General features: G+C 39.5%; 1 protein-coding gene and 1 pseudogene across 9 annotated transcripts in view; one reads left to right on the top strand and one right to left on the bottom strand.

Annotated features, from left to right (window-relative positions):
* ABCG2 (ATP binding cassette subfamily G member 2 (JR blood group)) overlaps positions 1-17555 on the bottom strand; it is a 138090-nt gene that overhangs the window by 21253 nt on the left and 99282 nt on the right. For all 9 annotated transcript variants that reach the window (XM_072810677.1, XM_072810682.1, XM_072810679.1 and 6 more), the window contains 5 exons: positions 17211-17363; positions 14351-14508; positions 5899-6050; positions 4337-4441; positions 3145-3392 (listed from right to left, as the gene is read on the bottom strand). In XM_072810677.1, coding sequence (XP_072666778.1) covers positions 3145-3392; positions 4337-4441; positions 5899-6050; positions 14351-14508; positions 17211-17363 — 816 coding nt within the window. The remainder of the gene's footprint in view (positions 1-3144; positions 3393-4336; positions 4442-5898; positions 6051-14350; positions 14509-17210; positions 17364-17555) is intronic.
* Positions 6592-8470, top strand: LOC140623505 (SNW domain-containing protein 1 pseudogene; annotated as a pseudogene).

Consider the following 17555-nt stretch of genomic DNA (forward strand, 5'->3'; position numbering starts at 1 on the left):
TCACAAATAAAGGTTTGCCTGCTCCTGTCTTACATTAACGTTCCAGCATGTGCAAATCTGAACGGCAGATGCTCAGAGACAGATGCAATGTTCTATCTTTATTCTGTGGGATTGCCATGCATCTGAGCATTGTTAGGACTCCTTTTGTGAAACTGAGTTCCCCGAGGAGGCATGTAGGCTGCGTATGCAACCTGGAGGCACTAGGCCTGGGTTTGTGCAGAAGAAAGCCTAGCAACAAAAGATGTAGAATCATAGTGGATTAGAAATAGCTGCACCATCTAGAAAGGGGAACCCTCACACTGCTGGTAGGAATGCAAACTGGTGCAGCCACTCTGGAAAAGAGTACAGAGGTTCCTCAAGAAGTTAAAAAGAGAGCTACCCTACAATCCAGCAACTGTGCTATTAGGTATTTATCCAAAGAATACAAAAACACTAATTTGAAAGGATACATGCACCGCTATGTTTATAGCAGCATTATCTCCAATAGCCAAATGACAGAAAGAGCCCAAATGTCCATACAGGTGGATAAAGAGGTGGTATACACATACAATGGAATATTATTCATCCTAAAAAAAAAAATGAAATCATGCCATTTGCAATGATGGGGATGGAGCTAGAGAGTATAATGCTGAGCAAAATAAGTCAGTCAGAGAAAGACAAATACCATATGATTTCACTCATATGTGGAATTTAAGAAACAAAACAAATTATCATGGTGGGGGGGAGGGGTAAACCAAGAAACAGACTTAACTATAGAGAACAAACTGATGGTTACCAGAGGAAAGATGGGTGGGGGATGGGTTAAATAGGTGCTGGGGATTAAGGAGTGCGCTTGTTGGGATGAGCACCGGGTGCTGTACTGGAGTACTGAATCACCGAATGGTACACCTGAAATAAATACTATACTGCATGTTAACTAACTGGAATTTAATTAAAAACTTAATTAAGCCCAGAGCTACCATATATGTGACTTGGACAAGATACTTTTAAACCAATTTCAGAGAAAAGAGAAATTTACATTATGTTCCAAGTAAAAAAACCATAATGCATAAATCACACTAAAGAATCAACACTGTCATATTATCTCACTGTTGGAACAATAGGTAACGAGGTTGACATTATTTGTCAGACTCATTTCCAAATGATATCAAATCTACTCTAAAAGAATAAAAATTTAACTTTGATAGTGCACAGAAGTACACATTCTGACAGAAATAAGGGCAGCCCGGGTGGCTCAGCAGTTTTATCACTGTCTTCAACCCAGGGCCTGATCCTGAAGACCTGGAATCGAGTCCCACGTCAAGCTTCCTGCATGGGGCCTGCTTCTCCCTCTGCCTATGTCTCTGCCTCTCTCTCTCTCTCTCTCTCTCTCTCTGTGTCTCTCATGAATAAATAAAATTTAAAAATCTTAAAAAAAAAAAAAAAGAAAAGAAGTACGAAATAATAGTAGCAAAACGTTTGGAGCAATTAGCAATATTTCCCAGGGTTGGAGACTCTTGGTATTAATAGTTAGAATTAATTCTTGGTATTAATACTGAAGTACAAAAATTATAGTTCACATGGTGAGAAGTCAGTAATATTTAAGATTGACTTATTTGAGTGAGAGACAGAGAGAGAGCACACCTGTGTGCACACACAAACATGGGGTAGGGGAGTGAGCAGAGGGAGAGAGTCTTAACCAGATTTCACTCTGTGCATGGAACCCAACACAGGATTCAATCCCACAACTCTGAGATTACAACTGGAGATGAAACCAAGAGTTGGCCCCTATGCCATTGCCATTCAGGTGTCCCAAGAAGTCAGCAATATCTTCTTAGTGCCAACAGCATGCCATCTTTTGGTACTTAACAGAAATTCAATAATTGATAATAAAATAACCCCCCAAATAACCAGCTAAACTAAGATTTGCTTAGAAAGATGGATCAATGAACTGGGAATACTCATTTTGTATGATAGAGCACCTGAGAATAACAGAACAATAAAGGGGGAATGATCAACAATTATCAACAGAGTCAGCCAAAAGAGGAAAATAACATGATTTTGTCTTTATCAAAAGAAAGTTAATCTGATAGTAAAGAGCCTTATTTAACAGAATTTAAGCCTGCTTACTAGGTTGTGTGAACTGCAAACTGGCTTAGGTACCTAGTGCTCTCCTAAGATTGAACCCCTAAATTAGAAAGGTCAATTATGAAGAACAGCACTGGCACATAGGCTCTTCCCTCAGAAGGAAGCTAGCCTCTATGATCTTCAGGTACATTCAGTGAATTCTAGAGACAGGCTTCCCTGGACACTTGATTTCAAATGCCATTAAGCCCTTTCCACTCTCTTCCATTCTCCCACTCTCCTTTTCTTCCCGCTTCTCTTCCTTTCCCCACCACTCTACTTAAACTTTCTCCATAGCTCCTTTTACCATATGACTTGCTACATAGTTCATTACTGTATGAATTTGTCATCTGTCACTCCTCATAGGAAGAAAAGCTCTATGAGAATTGGGGTTTTAGGGGCACCTGGGTGGCTTAGTGATTAGGTGTCTGCCTTTGGCTTAGGTCATGATCCCAGGCTCTTGGGATCAAGTCCCGCACCAGGCTCCTCACAGGGAGCCTGATTCTCCCTCTGCCTATGTCCCTGCCTCTCTGTGTGTCTCTCATGAATAAATAAATAAAATCTTAAAAAAAAAAAAAAAAAAAAGAGAGAGAGAGAGAAAGAACAAGGGTTTTATTTTTCCCATTTTGTTCACTTCCATATACAAGCTCTCAAAATGCCACACATGGTCAGTAAGAACTTGTTGAATGAGTCGGAAAATGAATATGTGCAGCTACCAGAAAATTCTAAGTGGCTAAACATTTCCTTTATTTCACAATTTTTGAAGATTTTTCTACAAAGATTATCCATTACAGCTAGTCTAAATAACAAAAATTATTAATTTTGTAGTAAAAAAAAAAAACTAAAAAAATTTTCCACAAGTAAAAATTTCATGGTGTTTTTTACTTTGTTTTATTGGATGTTTTTATATCCCAAATGGAGTAGGGATAAATAAACGTAAGTTTGAGTAGAAGATAAGCATAATCCTAAAAGACTTTATATCAGAACCTAATGTTCCCACATGAGTATGTCCCAGCATTATCAGAAGAATCTGTCAGTTACCTGAGCGATAGAGGCCTGGGGATTACCCAGTAAATTTTTGAATGAACGCTTGGAAATCCATTTGAGTTGCTGACAGAAGGAGGTGGCATACGTGATCTCCTTAAAGGCTGAGCTCTTCCTTTTCTGACTCTTTGAGAGTTGATCTAACTCCTCTTTTGTTTTTCTGCAGAAGTCAGAATTGGCATAAAATTCAGCTATTCTTTCTATGAATGGAGTACCTCTCTTGGAAGGCTCTTCAGTCACCTTGACTTTGGAATAAAAGTGGATAAAGAAAGGAAGCATTATTAATAAAATAACAACTGATTTAGACCATTTTTCTGTAACTCTTCTCTAGATTCCTTGTTACCATCTTAATTCTAATGCCTAGGTATAAAAAATTATTAGATCTAGCATTGCTTTACAAGATTAGAAAAATACAGTTAATTGTCCAACTACTTCCATAAACTTATAAATACAGCAAATCTACTGACCATAAACTTATAAATACAGCAAACCTCCTCACCTATTTGAACCCTAATTCTTTTAAAATAGACCTCTTACCATAGGGAGTTATAACTCCTAATATACAAACCTGGTCCTTGTTTTCTTCTATATACAAATATATAAACTGCCAAGTTTCTTATTTCAAAACATTATATAAACAATGACATTTTTAATGAAAATTCCCCTTATAAGTGACACTATCACATAAATACTCATTTATAAATTAAATAAAAAATATAGCACTTGTGGAAAACAAGATCTATGTTGACCAGTACTATAAAGCGAATGTGTTCCCTCAAGAATTATATGCTGATGTGTGATGATATTTGAAAGGTGATTAAGTCATAGGAGTGTAGCCCTAATGAATGAGATTAGTACCCTTATAAAAGAGGCCCCTCCTCACTTCCATCATGGAAGTGGTCACCCATCTTTGAACCAGGAAGCGGGTCCTCAACAGACACGGAGTCTATAGGTATCTTCACCTTGGACTTCCAGCTCCAGAACTGGGAGAAGCTAATGTTTACTGTTTAAGCTACCTAGTGTAAGGCATCTTTGTTACAGCAGTCCAAAAGGACTAGGACAACTGCTATCAGAAGACAGCATTAATATAAATTCATAAATCCATGTGTTAATGAGCTGCCACATTGCTAAACTTCCACCAATTCAGTTAGGTAATAATCTGTGACTCTCAACAGATTCATTCACATACCTTCACCCTCTTGGTCCTCTCTGTTTAATACCACAGCAGAGGAGTCTCCATTAATGACATCCAAGAAGAAGTCTGCAGGGTTATTATAGGGCTCACAATGGTAACCTACAAAAGGAAATACAAACTTGATGTCTTGGAAAGTAAAAGCTCACTTTCAGAGGTGAGAGAGGTGAGGCGAGGAAGAGAGTCAACTTCTTCCTCATCTTTTTTTTTTCCCTCTTCTTTCACTGATTCACCCTTTCTTTTTATATATTCAATCACATAATATTTCAACAATGCTCTGTCTTCCAGAAAAACAACATATTCAAAACCAACCTTGGACTCCCAGGAAGTCTTCATAGTTGGTCCTTACCCATCATAATTCATAGGACCTGAAACAGCTATCAGTATGCTCTGATGCTTATCAGAACTGCTTCAAAAATCTAAATATAGGTCCAAGGGGGGAAAAAAGCTAAGTTAAAAGAAAAAAAGCTGTAGCTAAGACTAGGACTAGAGCTCCTCAAAACAAGACAACAAGCAAAGAAAGCGCACAGCAAGATTGCATTTGGGAAAACCAGGGATGTGTTCTGTTATCCAAGTTCACCTAGTGACTGCCAAATGATCATCTGTTGTGCTGTCATAATTCCAACATAGAGAACAAATCACCAGAGCAGCATCCCCAGTAGAATGTGCCTGGGACAGCATAGCTGAATGCTTATCTCAACTTCTTGAGGCATGATCCTCTGAACTCAACCTGGTCTGTAGTCTGACTATAGGTTCATTTCCCCTGAACTCCCTAGAACTGTGTGTGCTTATTCACTTTAAATAAGAGAAATTTAAAAAAAAATTTTTTCAGAAGATGGCTAGCAAATATTTAAAACTATATTTGGAGTCATAATCCATCTATATCACCATCTATAATCATATCCAAATATCTCTAAAATGAAGCAGATTGCATGAGTCATTAAAAAAAATTATGTATTTCCATTGTAAAGAGAACCAGGCAGCTCAGTCAGAAGCCCTCAAAGTAAGACTTACAACTAGTCATTCTATTGACTAGTAAGAACTCCTACCCCCTTAAGGCCTAAATCTGTAATTTAATGTTACTAGAAAATTTTAAGTAGCATCTTCATGAACCCCCACCAAAGCAGACCAACATCTACAAGGAGATAAAATTAGAAAGCCTGATCCATAATCTAGACAAGAAGACAAACTGTTTACAGATATTATTAGGCCTTTTCAAAAATGCTCAACTGACAGATAACTATGAGTCCAACATATTTACTAAACTGTTAGGGAAATGTCACCAGAACCAGGAAGCAGATCACATACAGGCCCAGGAGAAATATTCATACATACATATGCAGGCATACTCAAATAGGACAGGAAAGAGACCTAAACAACATGCTAGCGCTGTAAACAATGAAGAAAAAATTCTAGCATCAAACTAACCCAAAATGTTTTGGAGTGGCAGAAGCCATAGTGTGTATATTCAAAGATCAAACAGCACTCCTATAGACCTCCTTTACTCTCTTTCAGGATTGTTAATAAAGGATCTTACTGCATGAAAAAGTCTAGCATACCCACTGACGCAAAGAACCCCAAGGCCTCCTGGGCAGGCCCATGGAACATCAGTTTTCCTGCAGCCAACAAGGTGAGGCTATCAAACAACTTGAAGATAGAATAACGAGGCTGATGAATGGAGAAGATGATTGTTCGTCCCTGTTCAGACATCCTAAGTTAAAAGAGAAAAATAAGTCATTAAACATCTGAAACTTAAACATCATGGCAACTTTATTCCTGCCTTCAGATCATCTGTTCTTAGTTCAATTTGATTTCTTCTTACTAACTTCTCATTTCATATTGTTTGATAGTTAGGGGACCTAAATTCAGTCCTCTCATAAAACACTAGGGTTTCTAAAGTATGTTCCATGGGCAGTCTACATCAACCAGAGTATTAATGAAAAATGCAGATCCATGGACAGTTTTCTCAGACCTACTGGGCCTAGTAAATCCATATTTCTAACAAACACCCAAATAATCTGTAAGTACAGTCGTGCTTGAAAACATATCATGTACTAAATATTAAAATGATAGTTATATGCCCCATTCTCACTGATCATTTAAATCTCCTGGCTCTTTAGGAATTTGTTTTCATTCTTTTGCCCTGATACAATTAGTATTACTGAGTACTTACTATGTCTTTGCTACATATTTAATAGATAACCTTATCTCAATTCTTACAATACTGTTAAGACGTAGTACCAGGGAAGAAGATGACACTTGCCAGCTTTTTACCTGCACCTACTCAGCTACCTCAGGACCAGCTTGAGGCTGAAGAAAAAGCAAGATCCCAGAGATCAAGACAGACCTCACTGGTCTCATCCCGAAGAGAACCTCCCCCATATGGGTACAGGAAAAGCTGGAAACCTCGATTATTAGAGGATTTGGGAAATGGAGGTGCTTTTCCAGAGATTCATGTGGCCTAGTATCCAATGGATATGGGACGGAAGAAAAAAAATGTCAAATGCACTGGTCATTCCGGTAGATGCTGAAGGAAAAATTAAATATGATGCAATAGCTCGGCAAGGACAGTCAAAAGACAAGGTCACTTATTCATGACCTGGTTTCCAAGTCATGAATGCAGATGATCCAGATCTGCAAAGACCTCATGAAGAAGCCATTAAAGAGATAACAGAAAAGACAAGAGTAGCCATAGAAAAATCTGTATTAAAGAAGGTGCTGCAGCCATGTCAGTTCGAGCTGCTGATAAACTGGCTCCTGCTCAGTGTATTCAATACACAGCATCTCAGCAAGGAGTGGCTTTCAACTCTGGAGCTAAACAGTTATTCGGATGGTGGAAATGAAGAAAGATCCAATGGAGCCTCCAAGGTTCAAGATTAATAAGAGAATTCCCCAAGGACCACCTTCTCCTCCTGCACCTGTCATGCATTCTCCTAGCCGAAAGATGACTATGTAGGAGCAACAAGAGTGGAAGATTCCTCCTTGTATTTCAAACTGGAAAAATGCAAAGGGGTATACAATTCCATTAGACAAACGTCTGGAAAGGCCACCAAACAGTTCACATCAATGAGAACTTTGCTAAGCTGGCTTCTATATTGCTGATTGGAAATCTCATGAGGCTATAGAAATGCGTGCTCAAGTAGAGAGAAAGATGGCACAAAAAGAAAAGGAGAAACATGAAGAGAAACTTAGAGAAATGGCCCAGAAAGCTAGAGAGAGAGAAGAAGAGCTGGGATTAAAACCCATGTGGAAAAAGAGGATGGGGAGACACGTGAGAGGGATGAAATCCGGCAGGACAGCTCCTGATAAGAGGTCAAAACTACAGAGAAATGAAAATCGAGGTTATCAGTGAAGTCACTGCTCTTGGTGTGCCCAATCCAAGGATGTCCAATGAAGTTCAAGATGACCAAAGGCTCTTCAATCAGTCCAAGGGTATGGACAGTGGTTTGCAGGTGGAGAAGATGAAATTTACAACATTTATGATCAAGCCTGGAGAGGTGGTAAAGATATGGCCCAGAATATTTACAGGCCCAGTAAAAATCTGGACAAGGACATGTATGGTGATGACCTAGAAGCCAGAATAAAGACCAACAGATTTGTTCCCGATAAGGAATTTTCTGGTTCAGACAGTTAAGCAAAGAGGCCGAGAAGGACCAGTTCAGTTTAAAGGAATATCCTTTTGGTTTGGACAAGTTTTTGAAAGAGGCCAAAAAACACCATGGCTCTAAAAGACCCTCAGATAGCAGCCGCCCCAAGGAACATGAGCATGAAGGCAAGAAGAGGAGGAAGGAGTAGATGCACCTCTCTTCAAAGTGAATGAACTTTTATCCATAACCCTAATGATGCAAGTCAGATGGGGGAATACTTTGTAAGTGGCCAGGATAAAAAACAAATCTGGGTGTCAGCACTACTTTTTATTATGGGAGTAAGGGGGGGATGGAAAATTCTTTGAACTATTTAGTTTTTTTTTAAGAGTGGGCTGTGTTTGTGCTTCTCCTACCTTTTGGCATTTATAGAACATACAGCCCCACACATGAAATTAAGACCACTTCCTTTTCTGTGACATTAGTACTTTGGGATTAATATTTTGTGTAAGAATGACTGCTGATGAATAAAGTTGCCCCAGCCACAGTGAGTAGAAGGATGTTCACATACTGGACCTATCCTGCCAAAAGACATTTGCCCCTATTACCCTCTGTTTTAATTTGGAGTGGGGAAAAATAATAATAATAATAATAATAATAATAATAATAATAACTTGGAGTGGGGAAAGTAAGCTCTTGCTCGGTGCAACTATTTGTTTCAAATAAAAACACTTAAACAAAAAAAAAGAGGTAGTACCAATGCTATTTTTTTTAATTTTTTTTAAAGATTTTATTTATTTATTCATGAGAGACACAGAGAGAAGGAGGCAGAGACACAGGCAGAGGGAGAAGCAGGCTCCACGCAGGGAGCCCGACATGGGACTCGATCCCGGGTCTCCAGGATCACACTCCGGGCTGCCAGGCGGCACTAAACCGCTGTGCCACCGGGGCTGCCCAGTACCAATACTATTATTACCTTTATGTTACAGATAAGACTTAGAAGGGGGCACCTGGGTGGCTCAGTCGCTTAAGCATCTGTCTCTTGGTTTCGGCTCAGGTCATGATCTTAGAGTGGAGAGATCTAGCCTGGAGTAGGGTTCACAATCAGTGCAGAGTCTGCTTGTCCCTCTCCCTCTGTTCCTCCCCACCCCAGCTTGCTCCCCCCCTCCCACTCTCTCTCAAATAAAGAAAATCTTTAAAAACAAACAAACAAACAGAGTTAGAGGATTGAGCAACTGGTCCTAAGTGTCACAGTTAATAAGGAGCAAGGCTGGTCCCTGGCTGGTCTGATTCCATGGCCAAAACACTGATAAACTACCTTTACACAGGAGTTACTACTAGAAGAACAAAGGCCAAAATCACTGTTGAAAACCTGTCATTATTGAAAATATTTTGTGAGAGGTATCATGTCAATTTAAGTATTTTCTTTTTTTTTTTTTTTTTAAAGATTTTGTTTATTTATTCATGAGAGACACAGAGAGAGAGGCAGAGACACAGGCAGAGGGAGAAGCAGGTTCCATGCAGGGAGCCCGATGTGGGACTTGATCCTGGGACTCTAGGATCATGCCCTGAACCGAAGGCAGACGTTTTAACCACTGAGCCACCCAGGTGTCCCAATTTAAGTATTTTCTAAGCACCTACTACCTGCTAGCACTGTGTACAAGCTTGCTCTGCCTCAAAGAGGATCAGGCCACTAGGTTAACCATTGCAGTACAGTGTGGAATAAGAGACGCTGAGAAGCAAAATAGAGGACTATAAGCCAGTCTGAAGATATATAAGTAGTGAATCAAAGGAGCCAAACATAATAAGCCCAGAAGAGAAAATGTAGTCAAGCTGAAGGAACGTGGCAAACAAAGTTGCAAACAAAGTTCTGTGTCAGTGCAGAGCCCTGGTGTATGTGTGGGGATGATCAGGGCTGAGGGAGGGCAAGAAGCTAGGAAAAGACACCACAACAAAATACAAGTCCATGATGAATCCTTTCACCCAGAAGCTGTAGCTTTAGTCAGAAGGCAAGAAAGCCGGTGAAGGACTCGAGGAAGCAAGAAAGTGCTTTAGTGTGACAGCCTAGTGGCCTGAGGACCAATGGCATCAGTATCACTATCTCCTACGAGACATGTAGATTCTTGGACTCCATCCCAGAGCTGTAGAAATAAAATCTGATTTTAACAAGACCCCAGTGATTAGTGTGCACAGCGGAGTGTGCGAAATTCTAGGTGAGAGCCCTCCAGCACAAGGAAAGATGCTCGTGTGTTAACTAGTACAAACAGAACGAAACACTAACATAACCCAGTATTCCACATCAATTTGCTGTTCTCTAACGAACACTGTAAACACACTTAGAGATAACAAAAATATCATGCATTGTCTAACTGAACCTGAACCCTAGACCCATTACTTGGCATATACACTTATATGTGTAACTGCCATCTCAAACTTAGGATGTCTAAAATCTTCCCTTTTCTCCTTATCCCAGCATAGAGACTTGCTTATGAGAGCATAAGCATCTGAGCAAGTAAAGTAATGATAAGGAGAGGATGGATATCATTTATATGAAGATGTGTATGTGGCAGCTTTTAAGAAATTGGGGTGGTAAGGAGCAGTCCCAGAGGAGGTGGGGGCAGAAGGAATGGCCAGGATGACCAGGAAATTAATTATATTAACAATCTAGGTAGTAAATATATTGAAATAATGACAGCTAAGTTTTTGCCTGTCTAAAAAATCATTTACAAACACAGGGCAAAGACTAAAAAGGACATTCAAGACTGGATTAGGGATGCCTGGGTGGCTCAGAGGTTGAGCATCTGCCTTCAACTCAGGTCATGACCCCCGGGTCCTGGGATCGAGTCCCACAGCGGGCTCCCTGCATGGAGCCTGCTTCTCCCTCTGTCTGTGTCTCTGCCTCTTTCTCTGTGTCTCTCATGAATCAATAAATACAAACTTTAAAAAAAAAAAAAAAAAAGACTGGATTAGACCAGATTGGAAATACTATGCACTCATGGGTTTTTTAATATACACATGCTAACAGAATAATAGTTACAGGTGAATGTTTGCATGTATCATTCCATTCAAGCTATATATACACATAATAAATTAAGATTCCATATATTTTCCAAATAAAATATAGAAATAAGGGCACCTGGCTTGCTCAGTCATTGGAGTATGTGATTCTTGATCTCAGGATTGTGAGTTTGAACCCCACACTGGGTGTAGAAATTACTTAAAAATAAAATCTTTAATAAAAAAATATAAAAACATACTTCTGTTATATATTCACATACATAATGCACCACATGTACACAGGTATTTCCGAGATATGTCCACTAAGTTGGTCTGGAAGCAATGGAACTGCAGTAGCAGCAAGCACACTAAGTAATCAGGTCTTGGTTTCTAAATTCTGACTATGTCAGAAGGTACCAGGGCTCCTTAGAGAAACATCTGACACAGGAAAAGTAAAAGATGAGCCTAGAACATCTTGTTGACCATAGAGTAAAGAAATGCTTGAAGAATGATTAGGGGACATGTCAAAAGGACACAAAAGCCAGACTGAAGGGGCTTCCAATGGCCAAATCAACATTAATTTAATCATAAAACTAAGCAAGAATAACAGACTATATTCCATTGACTAAAATAAGAAATGAGAAAACATAAATGAAAGAGAAGGAGGAAAAGTTCTTTACAGTAGAATGCTAACTAATATATAGCATTTTGGGCTCCTCTGTCCCTTCATCAATAGCCAGAAGAGGTGTCAATGGTCTTGGCAGGTGTAATACAAAGAATGGTGGAAATAGAACATCACTTGATAACCATCATACTGGTAATTGATAGAGGTAGAAGTTGCTAGTATATTCTAAAACTAGTAGGTGGAGGGGCACCTGGGTGGCTCAGTGGTTGAGCATCTGCCTTTGGACGGGTCATGATCCCGGGGTACTGGGATCAAGTCCCATGTCAGGCTTCCCATGGAAAGCCTGCTTCTCCTTCTGCCTATGTCTCTGCCTCTGTCTCTGCCTCTCTCTGTGTGACTCTCACAAATAAATAAAATCTTTTTTTTTTTTTAAATAAAATCTTTAAAAGAAACAACAACAACACTGGTAGGTGGAGATTTAATGAGGAACGGGATATGGATATAATATCTGATTATATCCCCTGACAAAATACTACTCAATTACAAAAGGAAAAACAGTTACTTCACAGCAGGTAAACCCAGCAGATACCAACATGACCAGGTGATGATCATGAACATCACGCAAGGTGGTAAAAGTCAAAATCACATAGTCCCTGATTTACGCAAAACACAGCATCACTTCTGCGGTACCCCTGCCAAGAATTCATGGCCTGTGTCTGGTCATGAGGAAACACGGGATGCACCAGGTTGAGGGCCACTCTACAAAATGTACTCTTGAAGACAGACAAGGGCATCAGAGCCAGGAAAGACTGAGAAACTGTTCAGGATTCAAAAAGATTTAAAATAAGCATTTCTCAAGAAAATCCTGAGTCAGAAAGGAGAAAGAGACATTTCTGGGACAACTGGTAGTGAAGTCTAACTGGAGCCCATGTTTTGGATGGTGGTGATGGCAGCAATGTAGACTTCCCAGCTGGGAGGTGTGGTAATGTAGAAGGAGTGTCCTTGTTTCTAGGAGTTACTCCAGAGTACTTAGCGGGTGAAGGTACATGATGTCAGAAAAAGATTATATGGGGTGGAGGGATGGAGATAAATTATCTGCAAATGCAGATAAATGGTAAGAATCTAGATAAAAGGACAGGAGATTTCTTTGTACTGATCTTATTTCTCTTTGATAGGTTTGACATTTTTTTCTAATTTTTTTTAGATGTCCAAAATTTATCTTCTGAAATTTCTCTTATAAACATATTCCTCCCACTGGAAGAATAAAAGTAAATGCAACTCTTTTCTCCATTCTTCCATCTCTCAGGCCCTAAATTTTAGAAAGTTGTTTTCTCAATAACCACACCCCACATGCAATTCATGAACTAATCCTGTAGGTTTTATCTTCAAAACAGATCCAGAATCCGTGACTTCTCACCACCTCACCACTACCATCCTATGCAAAGCAAGCATCATCTTTTTTTTTTTTTTTAAGATTTTATTTATTTATTCATGAGACACAGAGAAAGAGGCAGAGACACAGGCAGAGGGAGAGGCAGGCTCCCTGTTGGGAGCCCGATGTGGGACTTGATCCCAGGATCCCGTGATCACGATCTGAGCCGAAGGCAGATGCTCAACCACTGAGCCACCCAGGTGCCCTTCAAGCATCATATCTCAACTGAGCTAATACAAACAGCCTACTGACTGGTTTCCTTGTACTCACCTTGCCCAATTACATAGTCTTTTCTCTACATAGCTGCCACTCCTCTGTTCTAAAACTCTCTAAAAATTCCCATGTCACCTAGAGACAATAAAAGCCATAGTTCTTACAGTGGCCTACAAAGCCTGAATAATCTCTCACCCACTCAATTCCATCTCATGTTCTATTCTAATTGTTATGGACTGAATTATGTCCCTCCCCTTCCAAATTCACATTGAAGTCCTAACCCCTAGTACCTCAGAATATACCTGTATTTGGAGATAGTGTCTTTAAAGAAGTAATTATGGTTAAATAAGGCCTATGAGTGGGACTTAATCTAATAAGGACCAGGATCCTTATAAGAGGAGGAGATGAGGACACAGATGCACAGACGGAAAATGAAGTGAAGACACAGACTGAAGACAGCTACCTATAAGCTAAGGAGAGAGACGTCAGAAATAATAATCCTGGGGCACCTGGGTAGCTCAGTGGTTGAGCATCTGCCTTTGGCTCAGGTCATGATCCTAGGGTCTTGGAATCAAGTCCCACATCAGGCTCCCTGCAAGGAGCCTGCTTTTCCCTCTGCCTATGTCTCTGGCTTTCTCTCTGTGTCTCTCATGAATAAATAAACAAAAGCTTTAAAGAAAAAGAAATAATAATTCTGCTGACACTCTTAGACTTATAGCGTCCCAAGAACTTAGCTTCCCAGCAAACTAATCAATAAGCAATCTCCATTCCCCTTAGTTCACTGGGGTCCAGTCCTTCTGGCCTTTTTGATGTTCTAAACGTATCAGGCATGCTCTGCTCAGGACTCACTGGCTCTTCCCTCCAACTAGGACACTCTTCTCCCAGATATTCAGGTCTCACTCACTTGCTCTCAGCTCACAAGTCACATCAATGAGGCCTTCCCTGACCATCCCGGTATGTAATACAGCACCCCAACCCCACCATAGCCATCTTTCGCTACACTCTTACCCTGCTTCATTTTTCTTGAAACACTTATATTTGTTGACTGTTTCCCTCCAACAAACAAGGGAGAAATTTTTGTCTGTTGTGCTCACTCTTGAACTCTCTGCACTGGGAATAACACCTGGCATATAGCAGGTGATCAGATACATAGCATTTACCTCTTCAGGAGCAAAAGGACAGCATTTGCTGTGCTGGAGTCTAAGCCAGTTGTGGGCTCATCCAGAAATAAGATGGCTGGATCAGTAATAAGTTCCATTCCAATACTAGTTCTTTTTCTTTCTCCTCCAGACACGCCGCGTATAAACTGAGTTCCAACCTAAAACACAAATATCATTATTAACAATTACAACCACAGCCACTACCATTTGTTGAGGTCCTACGATGTGCCAACCCTGTAAGAGGCACTTTATCTCATTAACCCCACTTATTCTGAATAGCAAATAAATGAAAATATGGGAGAAGAGGTAGATTTCTCTTTAATAAGATGGGGAAATTGAGGCTCAAGTCAGGTAAGTAGCTAAGCCTGATACAAATGCCATGCTTAACAGTATACTTCATGTTCCCCATCAAGTCAAACATTTAGTTTTAAGAGAGTTCAATTAGAACACTAAAACATATGGTCCTGGCATAGAGAAATCACAAAGCAAAAGGAAGATAAAGGTGGAAGAGGAAGAGGTGAAAGCATCTATAATTCATTAGTCCTCTTACACCCTCCCTCCCCATCCCTCCAAAAGTCCTCTGTGTGGCTTGGCAGAGAGGAAAGTTCACTTTGTATCACATGAGCACCTCTTAAATCACCATAAAGTTCCCAAATTGACCCTGCCTATATCCCAACTCATTACAGAATTCCTGACTTGTTCAGACAAATCCAGAAGGCAGAATGTTCTACAGGGCAACTGGCTCAGTCTTTTCAACTAGTCGATGTCATGGTGTGTGGTGGGCAAGGAGGTGCGGGGGGAGCGAGGTTTTGGGAGAGGCAGGAGGTAGGAAATAATTTCTATATTAAGAATCTCCAAAGAGATAATAATCCCGAGTGCTATTCGTGCCCTTTATTGGATCCCATAACAACTGAGCTATAGCAGACATTTTGGAGACAACTGGAGAAACAGGAATGAATATGGCTTAACATTGCTGATATTAAGATACTGTTAATTTTGTTGGTTAATATTTTGGTACTTGGGTAGGCAAATGTCTTTTTTTCTTAAGACACATAATCAGTATTCAGGAGTAAAATATGGTATTTACAACTGTCTTTAAACTACTTCAGAAAAAAAGCTGAAGCAAGTATGGGACAAGATGTTAACAACTGGGAGATCTAGGTGAATGTTACTAGTAATCATACTATTATATTAATTATACTCCAACCATATGATTACAATAGTAATTAGACTATTCTCTCTACATTTGTTATATTTAAAATTTCATAAAAAGTTAAAAATTTTAAATGTATTTTCAATCAATTAGGTAAATAAATTCTAAGAGGTCAACAACTACCTTCAGCTCATTTTCCCTGGTATTACATTCAAGGAAATTAAGGTAATGACTGCCTATTAATAAAGAACTTTTACCTAAAGGCAAAGATTGGAAGGCACCTTACCAAAAACATACAAAATCAAAGAAATAGGGCCAAGGCAAAGGAAACTCAAACTTACAAACTCATAAATCAAAAATAAGTGGTAAATGGTGGCATCTCAGAGTTATGCTTCCAAATGAAATACAAAAAAAATACATTTTACATTTTTCTAAAATGTCAGACAGTAGGACATGAAGCAACAACCAGCAAAATACCCCCATTCTTCATTACTCTAAATAAGGGATATAAATCCAGGGCAATTAAACCATCACCACCACAGACTCAGCTGCTAGACATGCAACTATTGATCTCAGGGTTTTAAGTCCAAGCCCCACCCTGGGTGAAGAGATTACTTAAAAATAAAATCTAAAAATAAAAGAATGGTAAACTATAGCCACTATAATCTTAAAAAGCTCATCTTCACCCAAAGCTGCAAATGTCTTCCCAGGAAATCTTTCATCCTTAGTCATCAATTGTAAAATTCCCTTGTTCATCTCATTTCTTCCTCCTGACTCTGCACAACCACAAAAGGAGTTATTTTTGTCTCTCTTGCCTACAACTGTTACCTGTAAAACCTTAGAGCCCAGCACATAACACACAATCTGTAAGTAACTACTGTAAGCAGAAGAAAGGAAGATAGGAAGAGAGGGAGGGAGGAGTAAGAGGCAAAAGCGCCAAAAGAAAGTCTATAGGAAAGCAACCTTGGATCCTACATAAATTAGAAATAAACCCTACTTTGACTAAATATAATTTTGAAAGCCAAATTATAGCAAAGTGAAGCACAGAGCCAGACCAGAACCCTTGGAATTTTGTCATTTAAGAATTCCAGAAATATACCTCAAAAGCAATGGAACAAAGTCTCCTGGAGGAAGAAGCAGCTAAAAGGGGAAAGAAAACAGGAAGGAAGTTAGTGTAAAGATAGTGGATGAGACATGACAAACAGTGTAGGAGAGATCAAGAGGTATAAGCACATGGAAGGGGCCTCATGTTCTTTGCAAAGACACTTCTATATACTAGATCACACTGCCACACTTCAGTTCCAGGATTCAAACAGTTTTAGATTTTTTTTTATCTGGTTAATTTTGATGTTCATATTATGTAACTAGTCATGTTTCTCATCATTACAGAAAGCAACCACTTTTGACTATATATATATATATATATATATGATTTTATTTATTTATTCATGAGAGACACACAGAGAGAGAGAGAACAGAGACATAGGGAAAGGGAGAAGCTGGCTCCCTGCGGGGAGCACCATGAGGGACTTGCTCCCAGGACCCTGGGACCATAACCTGAGCCAAAGGCAGACGCTCAACCACAGAGCCACCCAGGTGGCCTTTTGACCACACATATTATAGAAAATTTCTGAAGAAGAGTTACACTATCCACACAGGTGAGATCTTATTTGCTGGCTATGATCCTGTCTGGTTTTTCCACATTACCTTGGAATCTGCCACTTTATCCAGACCTAATTGCTGAATGACCTTGTTAATTCGCTCATTTTTTTCATGACTCGTCATAGTTGTTGGAAGCCGAAGAGCTGCTGAGAATTGTAAATTTTCTCTCACTGTCAGAGTTCCCATCACGACATCATCCTTAAAGCAAAATGGCATTTCAACAAGACATATTAGGTCTTTTCTAATACCATCACCCTTAAGGGGTAACTTGTAACTTAATCCACAAGAATAATATATTCAACATAAAGTTCTAGCTAATGATGAACTTGTAATTGGACACATGACAACAACTGCATATACAGACAACTGGAAAAGCCTGATGGCATAATT

This window comes from Canis lupus, chromosome 33 (assembly GCF_048164855.1).
Source record: "Canis lupus baileyi chromosome 33, mCanLup2.hap1, whole genome shotgun sequence".
NCBI classification, from domain to species: domain Eukaryota; kingdom Metazoa; phylum Chordata; class Mammalia; order Carnivora; family Canidae; genus Canis; species Canis lupus.